General features: G+C 41.5%; 1 protein-coding gene across 5 annotated transcripts in view; it reads left to right on the forward strand.

Annotated features, from left to right (window-relative positions):
• The window catches only part of FMNL2 (formin like 2), a 286,160-nt gene that overhangs the window by 154,995 nt on the left and 111,330 nt on the right, over positions 1-19,835 (forward strand). For all 5 annotated transcript variants that reach the window (XM_006125649.4, XM_006125650.4, XM_006125648.4 and 2 more), the window contains exon 3: positions 19,331-19,411. In XM_006125649.4, the coding sequence (XP_006125711.1) occupies positions 19,331-19,411 (81 nt within the window). The remainder of the gene's footprint in view (positions 1-19,330; positions 19,412-19,835) is intronic.

Raw genomic sequence — 19,835 nt, forward strand, 5'->3', positions numbered from 1 at the left:
CCCCCTAATGGCTAGCTTTGGCAAGACAAGGCTCCCTTCCCAGCCAGGGTGTATTCTGTATTTGAAGCTGTTGTTGGTATGTGGAGTATCAGAGAAAGCATAAGTAGGAGGCCAACAAGGAAGGCAATGGTTGGTTGAAAATCACAGGGCTGCCACCATCATTGGCTATTTTGCTTAGTCCTTACTAGAGTTGTATCATGTTTGTATAATGAAATCCAATATCAGGGAAGTGTTTTTACAAAAAAGCCCATTAAAAAATTTTTTTGTTACCAACATGGAGCTCAGTGCAGATTCACAGAGAGATTCTCTAAGGTTCATCTGCTCCTTGGAGCAAGATGGGACCTTGATTGGAGTAAGATGGGGCTCATTTCCAGTAATTTGACTCAACGTGATTGTGGGTGCAAAGAATTGTAGTTTCACCTTAAACCAGGCCAAATTCCATGCTTCAGCTAAGCCTCCCTTTTGAATTTTGGGTTGATTATTGTATGAAACTCAGAATGAAACTCAGGAGAGTGAAATCCTTGGCGACTTAAAATCAGAAAATAATTTTCACAGAGCCTGAATAATCCAGTCCCATTTCTCTCAGACCTAGAGTACAACAGCCTTGACTCTATTGAAGACTGTGACAAAACACGGTTTAACTTCAGTGGGGCCAAGATTTCATCCCTGGTTATTACTACAGGGAAATGAGAACCATTTTGCCATGTTCCTTGACTGAAGTCCATGTCTCAAAAAAGGACCACACTCAGAAGCTGGTGTCTTCACACTACACTGCACAAAAGTAAATAAGTCTGAGCTCTAGGTGTGGAGATCAGATCTATAATCACAGAAGAGCTCTGGAGAGATTTATTTCCCTTTACACTTGCCTTATTTGTACTCTCTTTAAGATAAATAATCCACTTCATTTCTAAAACCAAAATTAAACATTAAGCCTCCAGTCCTAAGCTGAAGCTACTGATAAAAGATGTATAGTTCACACCCAGTTATTTTCACCCTGACACTACTTTCTGGAACCCAGCCTTCCTTTTCACAACTCCAGCATCTTTGCTTCTGACTTCTGTATAGTCACTTTTTTATGAGTCTTTTAAAGAGAAATGATGTGTGCCTATTCTTTCCATGAATCATGGCAGGTTTTGGAGATAGTGCATTATGGAACAGAATGATAGCTTAACTGAAACATCAGCACAAATCAGTGGCTGGTATTTAAAGCCCTTCACATTAGAGACTAGACTACAAGTGCCCAGTTACCCTTTGGCCACAGCCTGGGCATTATTTTAAAGGAGAGATCAATCACCATAAGTGGCAGAATTGCTCAGACAACAGATTATTTTAAAGGTTATTTTCTGGTTATTGAGTTCAGCTCTCAGATGGATTATTGAATTCAAAGTCTATTTTACTGATAAAGAAAAACTGAAAGGTGGTTTGTGGTGAAAGCTGAGAATAGATTGTAAATTTTCTGTGACTATACCTTACTGATATTGAAAACAGGCAGTGGATATGGCCTGAACTTCTGTTTAGCTGTTTGATCAAGGAAAGATTGTTGAAAAATGACTTATTTTGCTGTGTATCACCATGGTGGACCATTAACTCTTTGGCAGCAGTTTTCACAATTTCCTCACACAATCACTAGTATATCTGGTGTCTTTTTCGTTTCCTACAGATGCCAATTTTTAGATAGAGAAAGCTCCATTTATTGGAGACTTCATTTTTACATTAAACCAGATTATTACTGCTTTCTTTTTGTGGGAATCAGACAGCTTTTCAAAGAACCCCCTTGTGTTATGATGGGGTAATTTTTAAGACACAGCAGTATACCATCTGGTGTTTCATTGACCCAGTAAGCAGTATTACATTATAAATGTGTAAGATTTCATTTGTCCAAGTCATTTTGACAATTTGAAATGGATTTAAGGTCCTTCTATAAATAGGAGACACTGAGTAATGAGGTTAAGCAAGAATCGCACACATTAGTGGCACTTGTTACAGAGCATCTGAAGAATTCACATACACTGGCTAGATCTCTAAAAGAAAAACTGGTGACTTGATGGCTCAGGAAACTGGTAAAGGAGTAAACACCTCCGTCCACTTAGATCACCTGCCGAAATCTGACCTAGATCATTAGTGGTCAGAAGTTGTCACCATCCAACAAAGGGTGATGCTGTTATTTAACTTCCCAGGAGACACCGAGGAGAAATGCCATCAGCCTGACTGCTCATGACTGAACTGAGCTGAGCCAACATTCAGATGAGGGTGAGGCATATTCATGGTGAAAGTGTGGAGTGCCTGTATTACAAATACCATCTAGTACAGAGAGCACCAGTGGCTAAGGCTGCCTCCTGTCATTGTCATTGCATCTGTGTGCAACATAAAAGTGAAACTCTGCTTGCTGCAAAGATTTTGATTTAAAATTTCACTGAGCAATCTTTTCAGTCTCTGAAACCAACCAAATCATGTCAGACTCCAGATGGTTGTTTCACAAGGTGCTGAAACTGTCAATGATTCTGGGCTTTGTTCTCCTTAGAATTTGTGTAGTTACTTAACCGACACTAATAATAAGGGTGATACAAGTGAACAAGGGAGGCTGTAGGGTTCTTAAGGCAGAAGATGTATTGAATATTTTAGGAGGCAAAAGCATATTGGAAGTGACATGGCTTCTTGGTGTTAAATTAAGTCTGTTTTCCAGAATCAGGTTATTAAGAGTTCTACTTAAGACTGTAGTGATAGGGAAAACATAGATCTCTGACTTTTACTTTTACTGCCAATATAGTTTAAATCTTACACTTTTTACTATGAGGCATAAATAATATAAATAACTATTTCCAAGTATTATGAGAGCACCACGGACCATGGCTAAGAAAACCTTGGGAATTTTTTTTTGCTTTTGCACTCAAACTTTACCCTGAATTTGTTAGACTTCTAGGAATTATTGGTTACTTCCATTCGTGTTAGTGCTGAATAGTACAGGAATAACTCATCAGCCATACTAGGATTCCTTGCAGCAATTATCCTAGGATATTGTACCAACATAGTAGCTTGAAAAACACTGGATTGAGTCAGTTTCAGAAGAACTTTGTCCAGCTGCTGTGTGTCATACTGTGATCACTCCTAGGTAACTGAAATCAATTTGCTGCAGTGTTTTGTTCAGACATTAAACACCCCAATTAAAAATTATCTAGCAGTTCTTCTCTGAGAGCAGATTTACCCATCATTCCTTTTAAAAATCACTGACATTATTTTCCAGTTTTTGCCTGTCTGTATTTGTGTTGCTTTTATGGCTGTATATAATGTACAGCAGTCATGTCACCAAGGGGCCACAGAGTCTAGTTTCCTCCTCTTCTTCTTCCTACCAGCCTGTCTCAACTAGATTGAATGAAGTACTTTTCAAGGTGTTCCTACAGACTTGCTATAACTCAATGAGAAATTGTAGAACTGGGTGATATCAGTACATTGGTAGCACTGTAGCCCATAGTGTTTAGAGTGTCCATGCCAGTGGTTTGATGTATCATATATGAAAAAATAGAGATGATAGGATTTAGGCCTATAAGGGGATAAGGAGCAACTCCCCATCATGTCATCTGAGGATCTATTTGAGAAGAATGAGTGCAGCCAGTTCCATCTACCTGGGCAGGGTACAGAGCTGGGTCAATAGCCCCTTGAGATACACTGGGATGAGGATCATCTGGTAAATCAAATAGTGCTAATATGGATGTTCGGTCTTTGTAAGTGTTAAGAAATTCCCCATCAGAACAATGCGTTTGAAGACTTTCTGGAAAATGACTAAGATATTGGTGGAGCTCAGTTGGTATTGAAGTTGGCTGTCCGATATAGGCAGTCCCTGGATTACATGGATCCGACTTACATCGGATCCCTACTTACAAACGGGGTGAGGCAACCCCACACTAGCTGCTTCCCCCCAGCAGACCAGGGAGACGCGGAGCGGCTTTTCTCAGCAGACACCTCAGCTTGAGAATAAAGGACTGAGGGAAGTGAGGTGTGGGAGAATAAAACTGAGCTCTGGAGAAATGTTTGGCTAGAGTTTCCCCTACAATATGTACCAGTTCCAACTTACATACAAATTCAGCTTAAGAACAGACCTACAGTCCCTATCTTGTACGTAACCCAGGGACTGCCTGTATTTCCTTGAGAACATTGTTGAGGAAAGAGAATTTAGAGAGACAGACAGACACAAACAGACAGAGGTGTTGGCAAGACAGTCAGTGCCGGATGAACATTTGCTGAACACTGGCTGTACCTGGTGGTGAGAGTGAAAATATTAGTGCCTTCAACAAATGAACCAGTCGCAGGTGGCCCAGGTTTTTTCCCCATTGGCTCTCAGTAGGAAAAAGAGACATTCTGTTATACACACGCATGGGAGGCAAGCACAATCAGGCCCTTACTCTCTTAGAGTACATTTGTGCTACTGTTTCATGTGCAGATATCCCATTAAAGTCAATGGGAGGCTTGTGTGTGGGTGGCCTGTTAATCAATGATAGTCTTGGACTCCTAGGATCATGTGTATAATCTCAGGAGTTTAGACAGTATAGTCAACAGTGTTTCTTCATTGGTTCCATGAGTTGTATTCAGGGTGGCCACAAATACTGAGTCAGTGATATTCATTGTGTTGTTTTTGTTTGTCTGAATAAATAATAAAATAAACATCTTTACATACTGTGTAAACATGCAAGCAGATTAGCCGCATGGCACTGGGGTAATTGTATTCTTCCTCGCTCTATTACTTCCCTACAATTTGTCTTGCGCGCTCAGTGTGTGATGCCTGAAATTTAGAAGGTATGATCTTTAGGACAATAAATGCCCTACATTATCTTTTGTGAAGTGCCTACCACTTTTTTTGCACCATACAAGAAATATATTATAATAATAATTAATAATAAATAAATTGTGTATATATCACCTTCCACTTAAGTCTTTAAGCATTAGTATAATTCTCCACTCCCCCCCCCCCCACTGTTATACTGAAAATTAAGGATAAAAATAATTTACAGCCTAAGTAAATGATAAATTAGGATTAAGTACAATTGTTAGGTTTTGGTTTCCTCGTTTCAGGTTAATAGGTGCTGTTGATATTAATGTGAGTTACATACATATTGAAGATATGACAGATCCCATTGTGATCTATTAACTTTTTTAGCTTGTTCTAAAACTCAGAATCTGATAATGACTATATGGCAAGAAGTCACAAACTAGCTTACATTTTTGCTCTTAAGTTCTGGAGGGCTGAATCAGAAATTTAAATTCTAAGTTATGTGTGGTAAAAAAGAAGTAAGTTAAAATAGTTCTAAATCCTTTGCCGTATTATTTTTTATTTTGGAAACAGATTTATCTTGTCAGCCACTATTAATAGCTAAAGAATGGGATGGGGAAGGAAATATAAAGAGCGAGTAAAAGGTACAGTGTTTTTAACCCATCGTTTGTGATAGCCAAAGAATGTATATGTCATGTAAAAACCAATGTCTCAGGCCAGGTCTAAACTGGTGGAGAAACTTGATGCAAGGTATTATACAATGCCAGCTGGAGTCGATGTTAGGAACGTGAATGGTTAACTGGTAATCTTACTGGTGATGCTTACCAGTTACGATTAACTGGTGCCCTGACTCGACTGGAGCAGTTCCCCTCTTGCATTGGGTGAGAGGCTGCTGCAGTCCGGCTAGACCCTCCACACTGCAGGTAGGGAGGTGCTCCATTCCATCTGGGCTGGAGAAGTCCCCTATCCGGGGTGCAGTGCAGCCAGGCTCCAGAGTAGCTCCCTCCCAGTTCCCGCCCATCCCCATGTAAGTGGTTAACTAGTTGAACTAATGTTTAATCAGTTAATTGTTTAAACAGGACTTTAAATCCCTATTCAATGTCCCTTGCATTGATTTTTCTGGGGCGGCCCCACAGTGGGAAGTTGATGGGAGAAATTCTCCTGTTGACTTCCCTTACTTCTCATGACTGCGAAGAGTTCTGGAGTTGATGGGGGCACCCTCAACATTTGATTTAGTGGGTCCTAAATTGAGCACTGAAAGTTAGACCTCTGGATGATTGATCTTCCTGAAGGTGTACGTGTGCCTGTGTCAGTCAGACAGTGCTGGATCCCAGAGTTCAGCCAGAAGCTTTGTGCTTGTAGTCATAAGCAGTCGCAACTGTGGCATAGCGCTGTTCACGAGTGCAAGAAGGAAATGGCCTGTTTCCCTGCATAAGGAACTGGCACAATCAGTGTTTTGCTAGTGCTAAATCTTTCCAAAGTGGGCAGGATTTGAGGAACAATCATCCTTCCTTCTTTTGCTTCAGCTAGTGCAATTGAGTCAGCAAAAGAGGAACCCGTAGTGCACCCTATAAATCAGGGGTGGGAGTTGGGGTCACTGACCCATAATAAAATGTCTCAGTTCATCAGATCCTTGCTGACTAGAACACTTGATAGCTTCTTTTTAATCAATAGTATCAATTTAAATTTTCTAATCTCTGACATATTCCTGGCTTTGTGCAATATCTGAGAAGACACCAGTACTTCATTAGTATCAGAGGGGTAGCCGTGTTAGTCTGAATCTGCAAAAGCCACAAGGAGTTCTGTGGCACCTTATAGATTAACAGATTTATTGGAGCATAAGCTTTCGTGGGCAAAGACCCACTTCATCAGATGCATGTTTTTGCCCACGAAAGCTTATACTCCAATAAGTCTGTTAAGATATGTCTACACTAGCCCCCTAGTTCGAACTAGGGAGGCTAATGTAGGCATTCGAAGTTGCAAATGAAGCCTGGGATTTAAATATCCCGGGCTTTATTTGCAACTTCGAATGCCTACATTAGTCTCCCTAGTTCGAACTAGGGGGCTAGTGTAGACATACCCTTCGTCTAGGACTCCTTGTCACTAGTAGTTAATTAAATAGTAGAGCAAAAGTTATGCCAATACATTATTTTCCCCTTTTCTTGTGAGTTTCTGAATTTTAGCTCTTCAACTTTTCTCTGCCATTAAACACAATTCACTCATTAGTTTTATGTCAGGTAAATTTGTTTGTGTTCGTTTTAAATATCCTTATCACAGTTATCAGTCCACCCAAGAAAATAATTTTTATTAACTTTGTTAGCTGATAACTGTATAGAGATTGGTTATACTTTGAGACGGTGTTCCCTAAAAATAATATCCTGCAATCCCATATAGTAGAACTTCACTAATCTGCAGTAAGTTAAAGCCTTCTCAAGTCAACTCAATGAATGAACCCAGGCTGAGGTTCCTCACCTGTTTTAAAGTCTGATTCCTTGTGACCTTCCAGTCCAGAAGCATTTTGATGTACTAGTAAAAATATTTTTAGGGCGAGTAAACATTTTCAACCACTGATCATTGATTAAAAAGAAATATTTTTGAAACCTGCTGTTACAGATAAAGACTTATTTCATGTCCTTCAGTGCAAAGAATTCCATTGTGCTTTGCAGAAAAAGGAGTTGTGATTTTTTGAAAATTTATTTCTATTTAAGAGAGAATTTTGTCAGTGAATATTTATTGATAGTTTGAGAACACATGTAGAAACAGACAAAAGATCAGAATCATAAACTATAATAAATTTACTAATTAAAGTCCTCTAGGTTTAGTCTCAGAAGACTAAAAATATTACAATTGGCAGCTAGGAAAACATATAACGGCTGATTATTAAATAAGTGCAAGGCAGCCAGAGAATAAAAGCTCTGCTCTTGAGAATTAGACTAAACATAGCCAAGCTATATCTCCATAGAAGAACTCTCAGGAAGAGAAGGAATAAACTGTTCGAACTAATGAGGAAAAAAGCCTGATGGTGGTAGTTATTCTGACCCTTTTTAAGATTCAGACTGATTATTTTCAGGAAGAATTGAATTGGATACAATCCAATTTGTACCAATTGTCATTCTGATTTTTAAATTACTTGCCTTATTTCTAAAACTGACCTTGAATGTTGTGCCTGCTATTTTGTTGCTTCTGTTGTACAGGTTGAACCTTTGTTGTCAGGCACCCTCATTTCCTGAATAGTACCGAACAAGAGAACTTGCTGGACCACAGGAGGTCAATGTTTTCTAGCAGCAATATTTCCATTGTTTAGTGGGCTCCTAGAAGACATTGGGTAAATCAGAGCTAAATAACATGGTGGCTGTAAACAAATTTTATGGGACTGTAGAAAACTTGGCCACACCTATCATAAGTTGACATCTGGCTAATTAAACTCATGCCAGACCATAGATGTTGCTGGACCAGAGAGTGCCAGATGTTCAACCTGTAGTTGCAAATGGTAACATTTTGGTCATCTAGCTATCTGATTGTTCATTGTTAACATTTTTTACTATAATTAATTGGAGACAGAAATGTAGGCACAACATTGGAGAGCACAGTCTCTACAGTATCCCTAGTTTTATAGGTGACTACGACTTCACCTGCCTCTGACCAGCAGACACCTATAACCTGAAAAGTGGCAACTGTTCAGCAGTGCACAATGGGACCAAATCTTGTGTATATTAAGGCCCCTTTACATTGCTACATAAGGTAAATGGGCTTTAGCATGTGTTGATATGAGTGTACATTACTTTAAAATTTTTGTTTACATTTACTTTCATTTAAGTCCCTATTATACTAACAGAACAGTATAAAACGGGCTTAGTGTAAATGTAATCCAACCCAGTAATACTCTATAAAGAGCACACAAAAAATAACACAGTGAATTCATCCCAAATATTGTTTAACATTTTGCTATTCAAAGTAGTTCATTTCATACATTTGGTTTTCATTTGATAAAAATATGCCTTTCATAACAAGTTAGGGCATAGTATATTCATCCTTCTATGAGGGTTTCCCCTACTTCAGCTCTGTGTGATTTGCTTCTTTACAGTCAGTTGCTTGGGGTATGTATGCTATATGATTCATAGATTTACAGATGACTTCCATTAACACTATAGGAGACTTCATGACTAAGCCTCTGCACATCATGTGGAAACATAACCTTAACTCCTTGCATCTGTCTACATTAGTGCCTTTCACAACATACTGGTAGCATCCCCAATTAGCAGTAATTGAAATGCAATTAAGCAATTTCCTAGGTAACCGTATGTACACAGAAGCAGTCAATTCTAATGAACATTTTTACAGCCATTGAAATTTCAAATACAGGCAGTCCTCGACTTTACAACATTCCACTTACAATTAATGACACTTTCTGACATTTCTGAATTGAAACCCTGATTTCACTCACCATGTGGATTTTGGCTTTATGATGCATGGTTTGATAATGGAGTGGATTACCGTTACATGTGTTGACTTACAACATAATTGGTTCATGAAAATTATATCATAAGTTCAAGGCCTGCCTGTACTATATTCCATGACACTCTGTTAGCCAGGTTCAGAGCTAGTGTAAAGGTGCATACTGCTGAAGTCAGTGGAATTGTACCTCCTTACACCAGCTCTGACTTAAGCCCTTTGTCTTAGTGTGTCTTTGTTCCTTAATTAAATGAGCATGATCAAAAATCAAAAGCTACAAATATGCCCTTTTTTCTCATCACCCAACATATATATCCCAGATATCTTGCTGATGTGGAAGGGACTCTCTCACACTGATAGGGTTGCCAGGTGTCTGGTATTGACCTGGACAGTCCGGTATTTTCGCCTCCTGCCCGGTAAAAAAATTCAGAAAATACTGGACACCTAAAATGTCCCATATTTTCTGATTTTGTTTTTTCCCTGCCAGGAGGCGAAAATACCGGACACCTGGCAACCCTACAACACTCAGCAACCCGGACCTCCCAGCCCCCGGACCTCCCGCTGGTCCCCCTGGACCCCTGCCAGGCCCCCCCTGCACCTCCATACACCCCCCCCCCCCCCCCCGCTTACTTAGTTCCACAGGGGCTTGTCTTGTTGCTGGAACAGAAAAACAAAATGGTCGCCAGCAAAAAAAGCCTCTTCTTAAAGGGGCCATGCAGATTTTTTTTTTTTTTTAACAACTTTGGTCCCCCCCCCCCTTTTGTTTTTTCCTCAACATAATTTTTTTTCCATGTGTTTTTTTTGGGGGGGGGGGGGTGTCTGTATTTTTGGTTAAACCATCTGGCAACCCTAGACACCGAATAAGACCCAAATCTGAGCAAATAGGTGATGAAGTTGGAATGTTCTGGGTTTTCTATGCAAACGCTGTAGGCTTGCTTGTAACTAAGTGCCCAATGGTGGAATGAGCAGCTTGTGTTAGCTTACGGAGGGCGGAGGAAGGGGAGGGGAAATAAGGAAGTGCACACTAACATGTGTTCCACCTCCAGGCCTTCATTGTCCATACAGAAAACCCCAAATCTGAGTTAGTCTTTTGGGGTTATCTGATCTGATGGCTTTGTTCGTTAAAACCATTGCTGCCCTTGTTTTGGAAGCTGAAAAGCTCTTTGTTATGAAAGAAACATATCCTCCATTGCATCTTTCAATACTATCCTGTTGTATTAGCTTTAGAATAGGCAGTTTATTCAGACGAAGCAAGAATGCTTCAAATCTTTATCCCAAAATACAGCCTCAAACTTCATCCCCTTGCTAACGCCTTCTCTTCTCCCCATTTTCATCCTGATCTAGTTCCTCATTCCTCTCCTGTCATTAACTTCCAGTTTAAAACATTTTAAGGCATCTTTGTGTTGCACCCAAGGGCACTGTGTACCTAGAAATTTTCTGCTACACGTCTGTGTACTCTACATACTCTGCCCATGGGAAGCTAGAAGCAAGTTGCTGACTTAAGACAAGCACAGAGACCCAAGACCTGCTAGTGGTGGTGGAAGCAATAGCAGTGAAAATGATGCAAGGGACACAGTGCTGGAACACAAATAGGTGTTTATGGGCCAAAGTATTTTAAAATTCAAAACATTGCAAAAGAGGGAAGAGAAGAGATTCCTATGTGCTGCATTTGGAAGGAATTTCAGCCAGAGTTTGGAGGACTATAGGATAGGATTTTAAGACTGTTCCTGTTTTTCACTATGGTTGATATTTTTGCAGTAAGCAACATGGTAATAACATCAATGAAAATGGCTGTGTATATGAAAGTGGCCTTCTGAATACTAAGCAGTAATCTGCCCTTCATTATCAAGCATCTTACAGATCATATAGTCAGGATTTCATCTTGACCTAATACATGGAAGTTTCACATTTCAGTTACAAAATGTGAGGCTGTAATATCAGGAGAAGATTATTATGTGAGCTTTCTCAGAAACTAAGGAAAAGTAGTTTAAAATTCCTCTAAGATTGAAGTATCAGAATGTTTGGCGCTGCTCTGAACAAGTCTGAGCACAGCATATCCCTGCAGAAGAATGTACATTTCCTGGCAGTTTTATAGAATGGATGTCTGTCTGACTGTGGAACAGGCATAACAAACAGTATTTTTGTTATATCAGCCTGTAATTAGAGAGTGTATGTCATGGATTCTGGTTACCAGATTTGTGACTCATCCAGTGGTTCCCTACAAAATTAACCAAATGATCCTATGACTTGGGAAAATGTGATAGAGCTCTGCATTCCCCTCCCATTGCAGCTTTATGATGGGAAATACATTTCTCCCTTTGAGGTGAGAATTTTTTGCCTTTAGTCTGTGTTAGCATGTCAGTAAAGTGAGGAACTACTCAGGCAAAATCAGATGAATCATCAGTGGTCAAAGGCACAAACACAGAATTTACTAATTGAATTCTATGTTTTCAGTTGGAAGTGACAGAGGCGAGTGCACTGGTCAGTCCCCGTGAGCTGCCAGTGCGATGGGGCCATAAAAAAGTCTAATGCAATCCTATGAGGTATCAGGCAGTGTATTTCCAGTAGAGAAAAGGAAGTGCTAGTCCCATTGTGCAAGTTACTAGTGAGACCTCATCTTCAATACTGGCCCCTGTGATGATCTCCCATATTTCTGAAAGATGAATTCAAACTGAAACAGGTGCAGAGAAGGGCTGCTAGGAGGATCAGGGAAATTGAGAACTTCCTTGACAAGAAGAAACTTAAGTAGCATGATTGTTTAATCTAACAAAATGAAGGCTGAGGGGAGATATGATGTCCCTCTGATATATTTATAGAGAGCAAAGCACCAGGAAGGGGGAGGAGATATTTAAGAGAAGGGGCAATATTGATACAAGAACAGATGGATATAAACTGGACATCAACAAGTTTGTTTGAAATTAGATGGAAGTTTCTCATCATCAGAGGAGTAAAGTTCTGGAATAGCCTTCCAGTGGGAGTGGTGGAGGCAAAAAACCTAATTGTCTTTGAGACTGAATTTGATACATTTACTGATGGGATGGAACAGTGAGGTTATCTACAATGGCCAATGACCCATCTGCAACTGCTGTTAGCAGATATCTCCAATAGCTGGAGATTTATTGCTAGGTGAGAAGGGTTCTGAGTTGCTGCTACAGATAATTCTTTCCCAGGTGTCTGGTTGATGGGTCTTGGCATCCTGCTAACATGATCTAATTGATCGTGGGGTTAGGAAGGAATTTTCCTCCAGGTCAGATTGGCAGAGTGACTGGTTTTTTTACTTCAGTAACACAGCCACAGGTTATGGGCCGGAGTGGATGGGTAGGTGAAATTTTGTGGCCAGTGTGAAGGCAGGTTAGACTAGATGATCATGATGAACTTAAAGTCTGTGACATTTAATAATAATAATAATAATAATAATAATAATTAATACTGGAATTGAATGAAAATTTTTCTTTTCTTTTAAATTCCTCCATGTCTGTCTTGTTTCTCTTAGATCTCTTTCCCACTCCTGCTCATTTCCCACTCCTGCTTCCTCTCTGCTCCTTCACAGAATCTTTCCCCTGTGAGTACAAGAGCCTTCCCTTCCACAGCTTCTCCTGCTCTGATACAGCATTCTTGTATCTTTGTTATATCAAGCCAGGTACAAATCTGTGGGCTACTTTTGTATGCCAGAGCACAAGGAACAAAGAATTTGATAGCCTCTTGCACAGGTACCCACCAAGGCAAGCCCTGTTTCCTTGTTGTCTACCATTACAGGGGAAATCACTGTCCAGCCCATATCCTATAAAACAGTAAAAACCCACTAGAATAAATACAGTTATAACCCAAAATTACCCTTGAAAATGAGGACAGAGGCTTAGGGCCAGATTATTTCTGTAGTAGGTATTGGCTTGGGGGAATTATGGGAGACGAGAGAGCCTGTATAGAAAAGATGAACTGTAGTTTAACTGACGCAAAAGCAAGTTTCTAGCTCAGATATTTAAAAAGTTTTGGATAAAGTTTTTAAATTAAGAGTTGGAATAAAACTGGCAGGTGCTGGGGAAGCCCTCAAGTTGGACAGCCATCTGATAGAAATGTTTGTCATACATAGGTATTACTCCAGGGGCTGGCAATTTTTCAGAAGTGACATACCAGGATTTAGCTTATTCATGGATCTGTGTGCTATGGGGAGAGGGAGGGGAAGCAGGGCTAGGCTGGGTACAGTGACCATATTTTCTGAACCAGCTTCCGCTAGGGAGAACAGTTTAATTTTAATTATTAAACAGATTAAGTGTTTTAACTTTCTCATGTTAGTTTACCAAACTTCGTTTTAAATAAAATAAATTAAGTCCAACACAAAAGGTTTCAATGTTTTCTTTATTTATGGCAGGAGTGGGGAACCTTTTTTGGGTCGGGGACCACTGACCCATAGAAAAATCAGTTGAGGACCACACGAGTGAGAAACAAAAAAACTCCTCCAAAACCCCCCAGCCCTCACTGATGTGGCCCCCAGCTGAGACATTTCACTCCTCTGGTGCTCCAGCCTCAGAGGGTGAGGTGAAGGGACAGGAAGTCCTGAGGTTTAGGGTTTCTCATCGGCCAGATTTACTTTTCTGGGGTGCCAGAGTTACTGGATTTTATGAACCCCTTACGTTAAAAAATGGTGTGTGTGTGGGGGGGAAGGTTTCAGCGTCTAAGACAGGGATGCCAGCGAGTGGTATAGGGATGGGGATCTGAGAGGGCGGTGGGGTGCAGAATGGGGAGAGGTTGCAAGGTCTGGGTGGAAGGTAGGGTGCATAAACAGGCCAGCAGTAGGGTGTCTGGCCATCTGGAGGGAGCAGAAGCAAGGGACGGTGCATTGTGTGGCCAGGAGGCAGGGTGCAGGAGCAATGGTGGGGGTAGGTGTCTGGCCAGGAGGGGGAGAGTCTGACCAGAAGGGAGGGTGCAGGAACAAGGGAGAGTGAAGGAGCAAGCTGAGGGTGCAGAGTCTTGGCAGGGGGAGGATGGTGAGTAAGGGGGATTGGAGTGTGGGGGTCTGGCCATGAGGCGGGACACTTAACTGGCTTCACGTCCCCTTGCAACTATTGCTGGAGCCACGTGGTCACGGGCCAGCCCCAGAAGCCGGGAGGCACTGCTGCTGCGATCACACAGTCCAGGGCTGGCCCTGGAGGTCCCACTGAAGAGCTTCAGCCCCAGAACTGCCTCCTTCCCCTGCAGCTTAACCTGCTGCGGGGAAGAGGGAGAGCTCTTCGGTGGTTGCATGGGGAAGGAGTGGCAGGGATGAGCTCCCACCTCACGTGCCACTGAAAATCTGCTTGCATGCCATAAGTGCTATAGGTTGTTGACCCCGGTATTATTCTATCAGAACTGTGCTGCAGGTTGGATAGGTTGAGAGCACAGAAGTAAATTCTATACAAGTGAAAGGGTGCTAGATTAAGGAGTAAATCAATAAAAATAGGCAAGTGATCCAACTATAATAAAAATTTATAAGCCAAACTGAGAGTCTCCAAACCAACAATAGGTGACTTAGAAGGAAACAGTCTACATTATGGAAATAGAAGAATGACATAATAGACATTTCTGCAGCATGGTGGAATGACAAATCAATACTGTCATACCTGACTATAGTAATATACAAGAAGCATATGTTCACTACATTTAAAAGATTTTGTAGAACCTGGGGAAAAAATTGTGCAGGAAAGGCCACATAGCAGAGTTATATTGATACAAAATCTAGTGCATAAAAATGAAAATATAAAGCAGTGTTTGGTTATTACACATGAAGAAAGACTATTTTTGTCTTAATCATGTGTAATACACAGGTGTTAATTCAAGAAAATAATATAATTCAGCTATTGAGTAATAGTGACTCAACTTGAATTCAGTTTAGTATTCTCAGGACAGACTTCCTTCCAGACCCAGAGCTAAATTATCAGCTGACAAAACTCCATTGAAGTCAATGGCATTTAAATTAATGGAGTTACACCAGCAGAGGATTGTGCCAGTTTAATAATGTCGCATAGGTGTGGAATTTTGTTCGACATTTCTGTACCAACAAAGGCTCTAGTGTAAATGCAGCTATACCAGCATGCATGTCTTTTGCCATATAGCCTATTGTATTATACCAGCAAAAACACTTTTTTCTGCTGCTACATCTACACGAGGGTTGTGTCTAGACAGCACCTTTCTGTTGGAATAAGTTACGCAATTTGTGCTACGCAAATTGTGCCGCTTATTCAGAGTCTAAATCAAAAGAACTAGACAATGCCAAATTTCAAAATAAGGTACTATTCTGGAAAATCCTTTAAACCCTTGTGGAATGAGGGTTACAGGGATGTTGGAATAGTGCACCAGCTATTTTGAAAAATAGCAGGTGCTTTTAAAGACGCAGCATTGCTATTTCGGGATATTTCTAGAAGCTACACAGGCAGACCTTTTCTAGTGTACACAAATCTTTGGGTTCTTACTTTTCTTGAGTAGTAAAGATATGCACTATCCATGATTGAGATGTTAAAAGAGCAAAGTCTGATGCGACTTGATATAGTAAAGAGCAACAGTTACTAGGAGTGTGATATATATACCCAAAACTACTGTAGGAACTTATGAGTAAAGCGACTTAGCTGCTAACAAAATATGTACCATCAGCTACAGAGGACATGAAAAGAACAAATGTCCACTATGGGATTTTTTTCATATCTCCTTTTTTGCCCCAGCATTTGGACCTGGCTAGACAGGGGCGGGCAACTAGACTAGAAGGTCTGATCCACTGTTGGATTTCTTCTGTGGTATCTGCCTCTTGCAGAAGTACTCTAGCCATAAAGGGATCAAAGAGCTGTCCTATCTGTCTACATAGGAATGAAAGCCCTCTGGCATGGGGCTAATCTGGGTTAGCTTACCTGGGCTCATGGGGCTTGGACTGCAGAGCTAAATATTGCTGTGTAGACATTGGGGTTTGGGCTGGAACTTCAGCTGTGGGACCCTCCATCCTTGCAGGGTCTCGGAGCCTGGTCTCCAGCCCAAGCCGTGAATGTGTATACCACAGTTATATGACCCTGATGCCTGAGATCCCTGAGCTGAAGCCAGCTGGCATGGGCCAGCTGTGGCTTTTTTTTTATTTGCAGTGTAAGCACTCTTTGTATCCCCTTGGTGAGCAGCTTAGTTCCGTTGCAATTCCTGGTTAGGACTCTACTCCCTTCAGGCACAGCCTGGGGCACAAATCAGGCTGGAGCACAAGTCACCCATAGGGTTGCCAGATGGTTGAAACAAAAATACCGAACCTTCCCCCCTCCCCCCCCCCCAAAACAGGAAAAAATTCTGTTGAAGGGGGGAAAAGAAAGATGGGGGGGGGACTTTTGGCTGGCAGCCATTTTGTGCAAGCAGCCTTGGGGAACCAGGTAAGCATGGGGGCTGGGGTCAGGGGGCTGGGGGTGATGGGAGCCAAGGGAGGGCTCGGGGAGGAGGGAGGAGGGAGGCCGGGTGCTGAGTGTTTGTAGGGTTGCCAAGTGCCCGGCATTTTCGCCTCCTGGCTGGGGAAAAATTCAGAAAATACCAGACATTTTAGGTGTCCGGTATTCTCTGAACTTTTTTACCAGACAGGAGCTGAAAATACCGGACTGTCTGAGTGAATACCGGACACCTGGCAACCCTACCCAAGGGCAGAGGAAAGCTTGGGCTCTTTTCCATATTGTAGGGCACAGTTGGAACCAAATGGCCACACTCTCTGGAAGTGACTCAAGGAGCATACTCCAACTGTACTTCAGTGCACAACTGGAAGGCATTGTGACTTCCTGAGCCATTCAGTAATGTCCCTCTCTGTGGTCCTGTGCCTGGCGGGTCAATCAGACCCTTAATGAGAATTTGTACAATAGTAATGGGAAAATAAAATTTTCAGTGGAGAGTCAGATCTGTTGGCTTTTCATCTCTTAGCCTTGATGGGAGAGCAGCTGAGTTGGGAGTTAGAAAAGTGTTGTAATTATTGCGTATCTTATCAGGACTCTGTGCAGTTCTTTTGGCTCTCCAGTAGATACCAAGCCTGTAGGAGCTGTAATCCTAGCTGATCCTTTAAGTGGCATAGTATCAATATAGAATAGAAATTCACAGAGCTTACCTGACAATGAGTATGGAAATGTTGTTCCTATGTAAAAGCCTCAGTAATCTAAGAACTGATATCAAGAAGACAGGCAGGTGGATTGGCGCACAGACCAGAAGCAATAAATAGAAATGGAAAGACTGATGTGGTTGCGAACCATTATTTAAAGCAAAACAACAGAGCTTTCACCTCTCTTCAAGCAGAATTCTCCTCGGTTATCAATTCATTCAACAATTCAAACAATGTTAGCAGATAGTGGTAGAAAAAAATCAGTTCCTGTGTGTAGTAACCATGTTAGTGTGCAGGATTTGTGTTGCCAGGGAAAGTAGGATGTGGTATTATGGACATTGTGTATTTAATGTATATTGATGTAGGATAAAGAAGCACTGCAATGTATGTGTAAGCATGATAAAGTTCTAGAGGCATTGCAAGACTGTAATCAGTCTGTAATGATGTAATCAGTCTGAAAATGAAAGGGAAACATTTAAAAATCATTATTCAGCCCACAGGGGGTAAGAAAACCCAACAGTGTTACAAGACATAGTCATGGTTCTTGTCTATATGAAATATTAAAGCTGGAATGTAAAGCAGTCCTTCATTCTACTGGAAATTAAGGAAAAGAATTGATAGGGCATAATCACAACTGATCCCCTTCCTTCCTCCTCAGGTCATAATTTGTATTATTAACCAGTTCTTTGCTCAACAAAAATGCACACACTCATTTGTATGTATACTATCACATTAAATACAAAGTGGAAAGCTGTTTTCTCAAAGACAGTAAGAGCATCAGCATTCTAAGGAGTGATAGTAAAATTTCTCTTTCACATAGGTAGAAAGGTTCTTCAAAATGTCCAAGACAGTGCAGAAAATGGAAGAGAGTTCCAGGGTAGGGGTAGAGCAAAAGTAAAAAGCGTAAAAAATCCCAGGTAACAAAGCCCATCAGTGCCATACCCTGATAGCTCTTTGATTTGTCCTTCTCACCTTTACATATACTTTATAATTACATATACTTTATAATAGTGTAATAACCAAGGATCCTCAGCAAAGACCCAAAGTATGTGAGCAATGAGCGTTCAGAGTACTATTTCCAGCTATAATGAGGGCTGATAACTCCAGCTGGACATCACCTCAGAAGCCCTTTTTAAAAGGAATCAATACTAGAAAGAAAAATGTTGTCTTTATTTTTTTTCAGGGTACTAGATACTTCAGTCTCTCCCCCCCTCCCTATAGTTTTGAGATGACACATACCCTAAGGCAGGAGAATGGTTTCCCATGGGTGTTATTTTGCATAGTATAAGTTTCTGTAACTTTAGGATGCTTGTACAGAATGTTGTACAAGTTGGACCTCGTAGGTCTGCTCCCCGCAACCCCCTGGACCTGACTGGTACTGACCAAGGGAATTTGCCGGATCAGGGGGAGATCCCCTGTCTCCGGCCATCTAGCTTGCTGTCCCTTCCCAGCGCTGGCCCCAGGCCTCCTGCCGCTGGCCCCTGTTGGGAACTACCACCGGTCCCGTTATTGGGGACCCTGGCCCCAGGTCTGCTATCATCATCTCCACTGGGCACCCAGCCCAACAGGGCCCTCAGCTGCCAGCCCTCCTGTCACTGGGCTCTCTACCCCAGGGCTTTCTGGTCCAGAAACAGCTGTGGTCCAAGAGTCTTTGTTTAGGGAGGTGCAACCTATGTTAGAAATGTCACTGTCACATTTAGGCAAAGATGGGCTCCCTGTCCGGAAGACCTCGCAAACTAGTTTATAGAACATTCACTTATACATTTAGTAATCCCCCTTCCTTCAGATATGAATAACTATAAAAATGAGAGTTCTTCCATAAAGGAAACCATCCTGGTCTGTCTATTGTGTTTTTCATGTTATTCCACATTGTAAAGACTGCACCAGCCAGGTGGTATCTTATATTTAACACCACTTAATTCTTCCAGAGCTTTCAGTCATCTGGGGTTTATATTATAGTTTCAGTTAGATACAGCTGAATTGTTAGAATATACAGTGAATCACTGCTTGAATGTCTGATGATTATGTGCTCTCTGCAGGAAAGATTTCAAGTGAAGAACCCTCCACATACGTATATCCAGAAATTAAAGGGCTATTTGGATCCAGCAGTAACCAGGAAGGTAAGAAGTGCTCCGTGTCCTTCAGTATGCTCTCATTTCATCACTAATAGGCAGAATCACCCTTGCTTTGGAGTTCCTTCCTCCCTGTGTATGAAAGGATCTGTAAAAATCTTCAAGTCCATGTCTCTACTATAGCGGCACAGCTGAGGCACTGCAGCTGTGCCACAGTAGTGCAAATATTTCCTGCATTGATGGAAGGGGAATTTCCATTGATGTAGGTCAGGGCTTCTCCAACTTCATTGCACTGCGTCCCCCCCTTCTGCCAACAAAAATTACTAGGAGGGAGGGACGGAAGCCTCAGCTTGCCCAAGACCTGCTGCTCAGGCTGCGGGGGGCAAAGCCCAAGGAATTCAGTCTCAGGTGTGTCGGGAAGGGGGGAAGCTATAACTTGACCCCTGTCACCCAGGGCTAAAGCCCTTGGTCT

The sequence above is a fragment of the Pelodiscus sinensis genome, chromosome 7, assembly GCF_049634645.1.
Source record: "Pelodiscus sinensis isolate JC-2024 chromosome 7, ASM4963464v1, whole genome shotgun sequence".
NCBI lineage: Eukaryota > Metazoa > Chordata > Testudines > Trionychidae > Pelodiscus > Pelodiscus sinensis.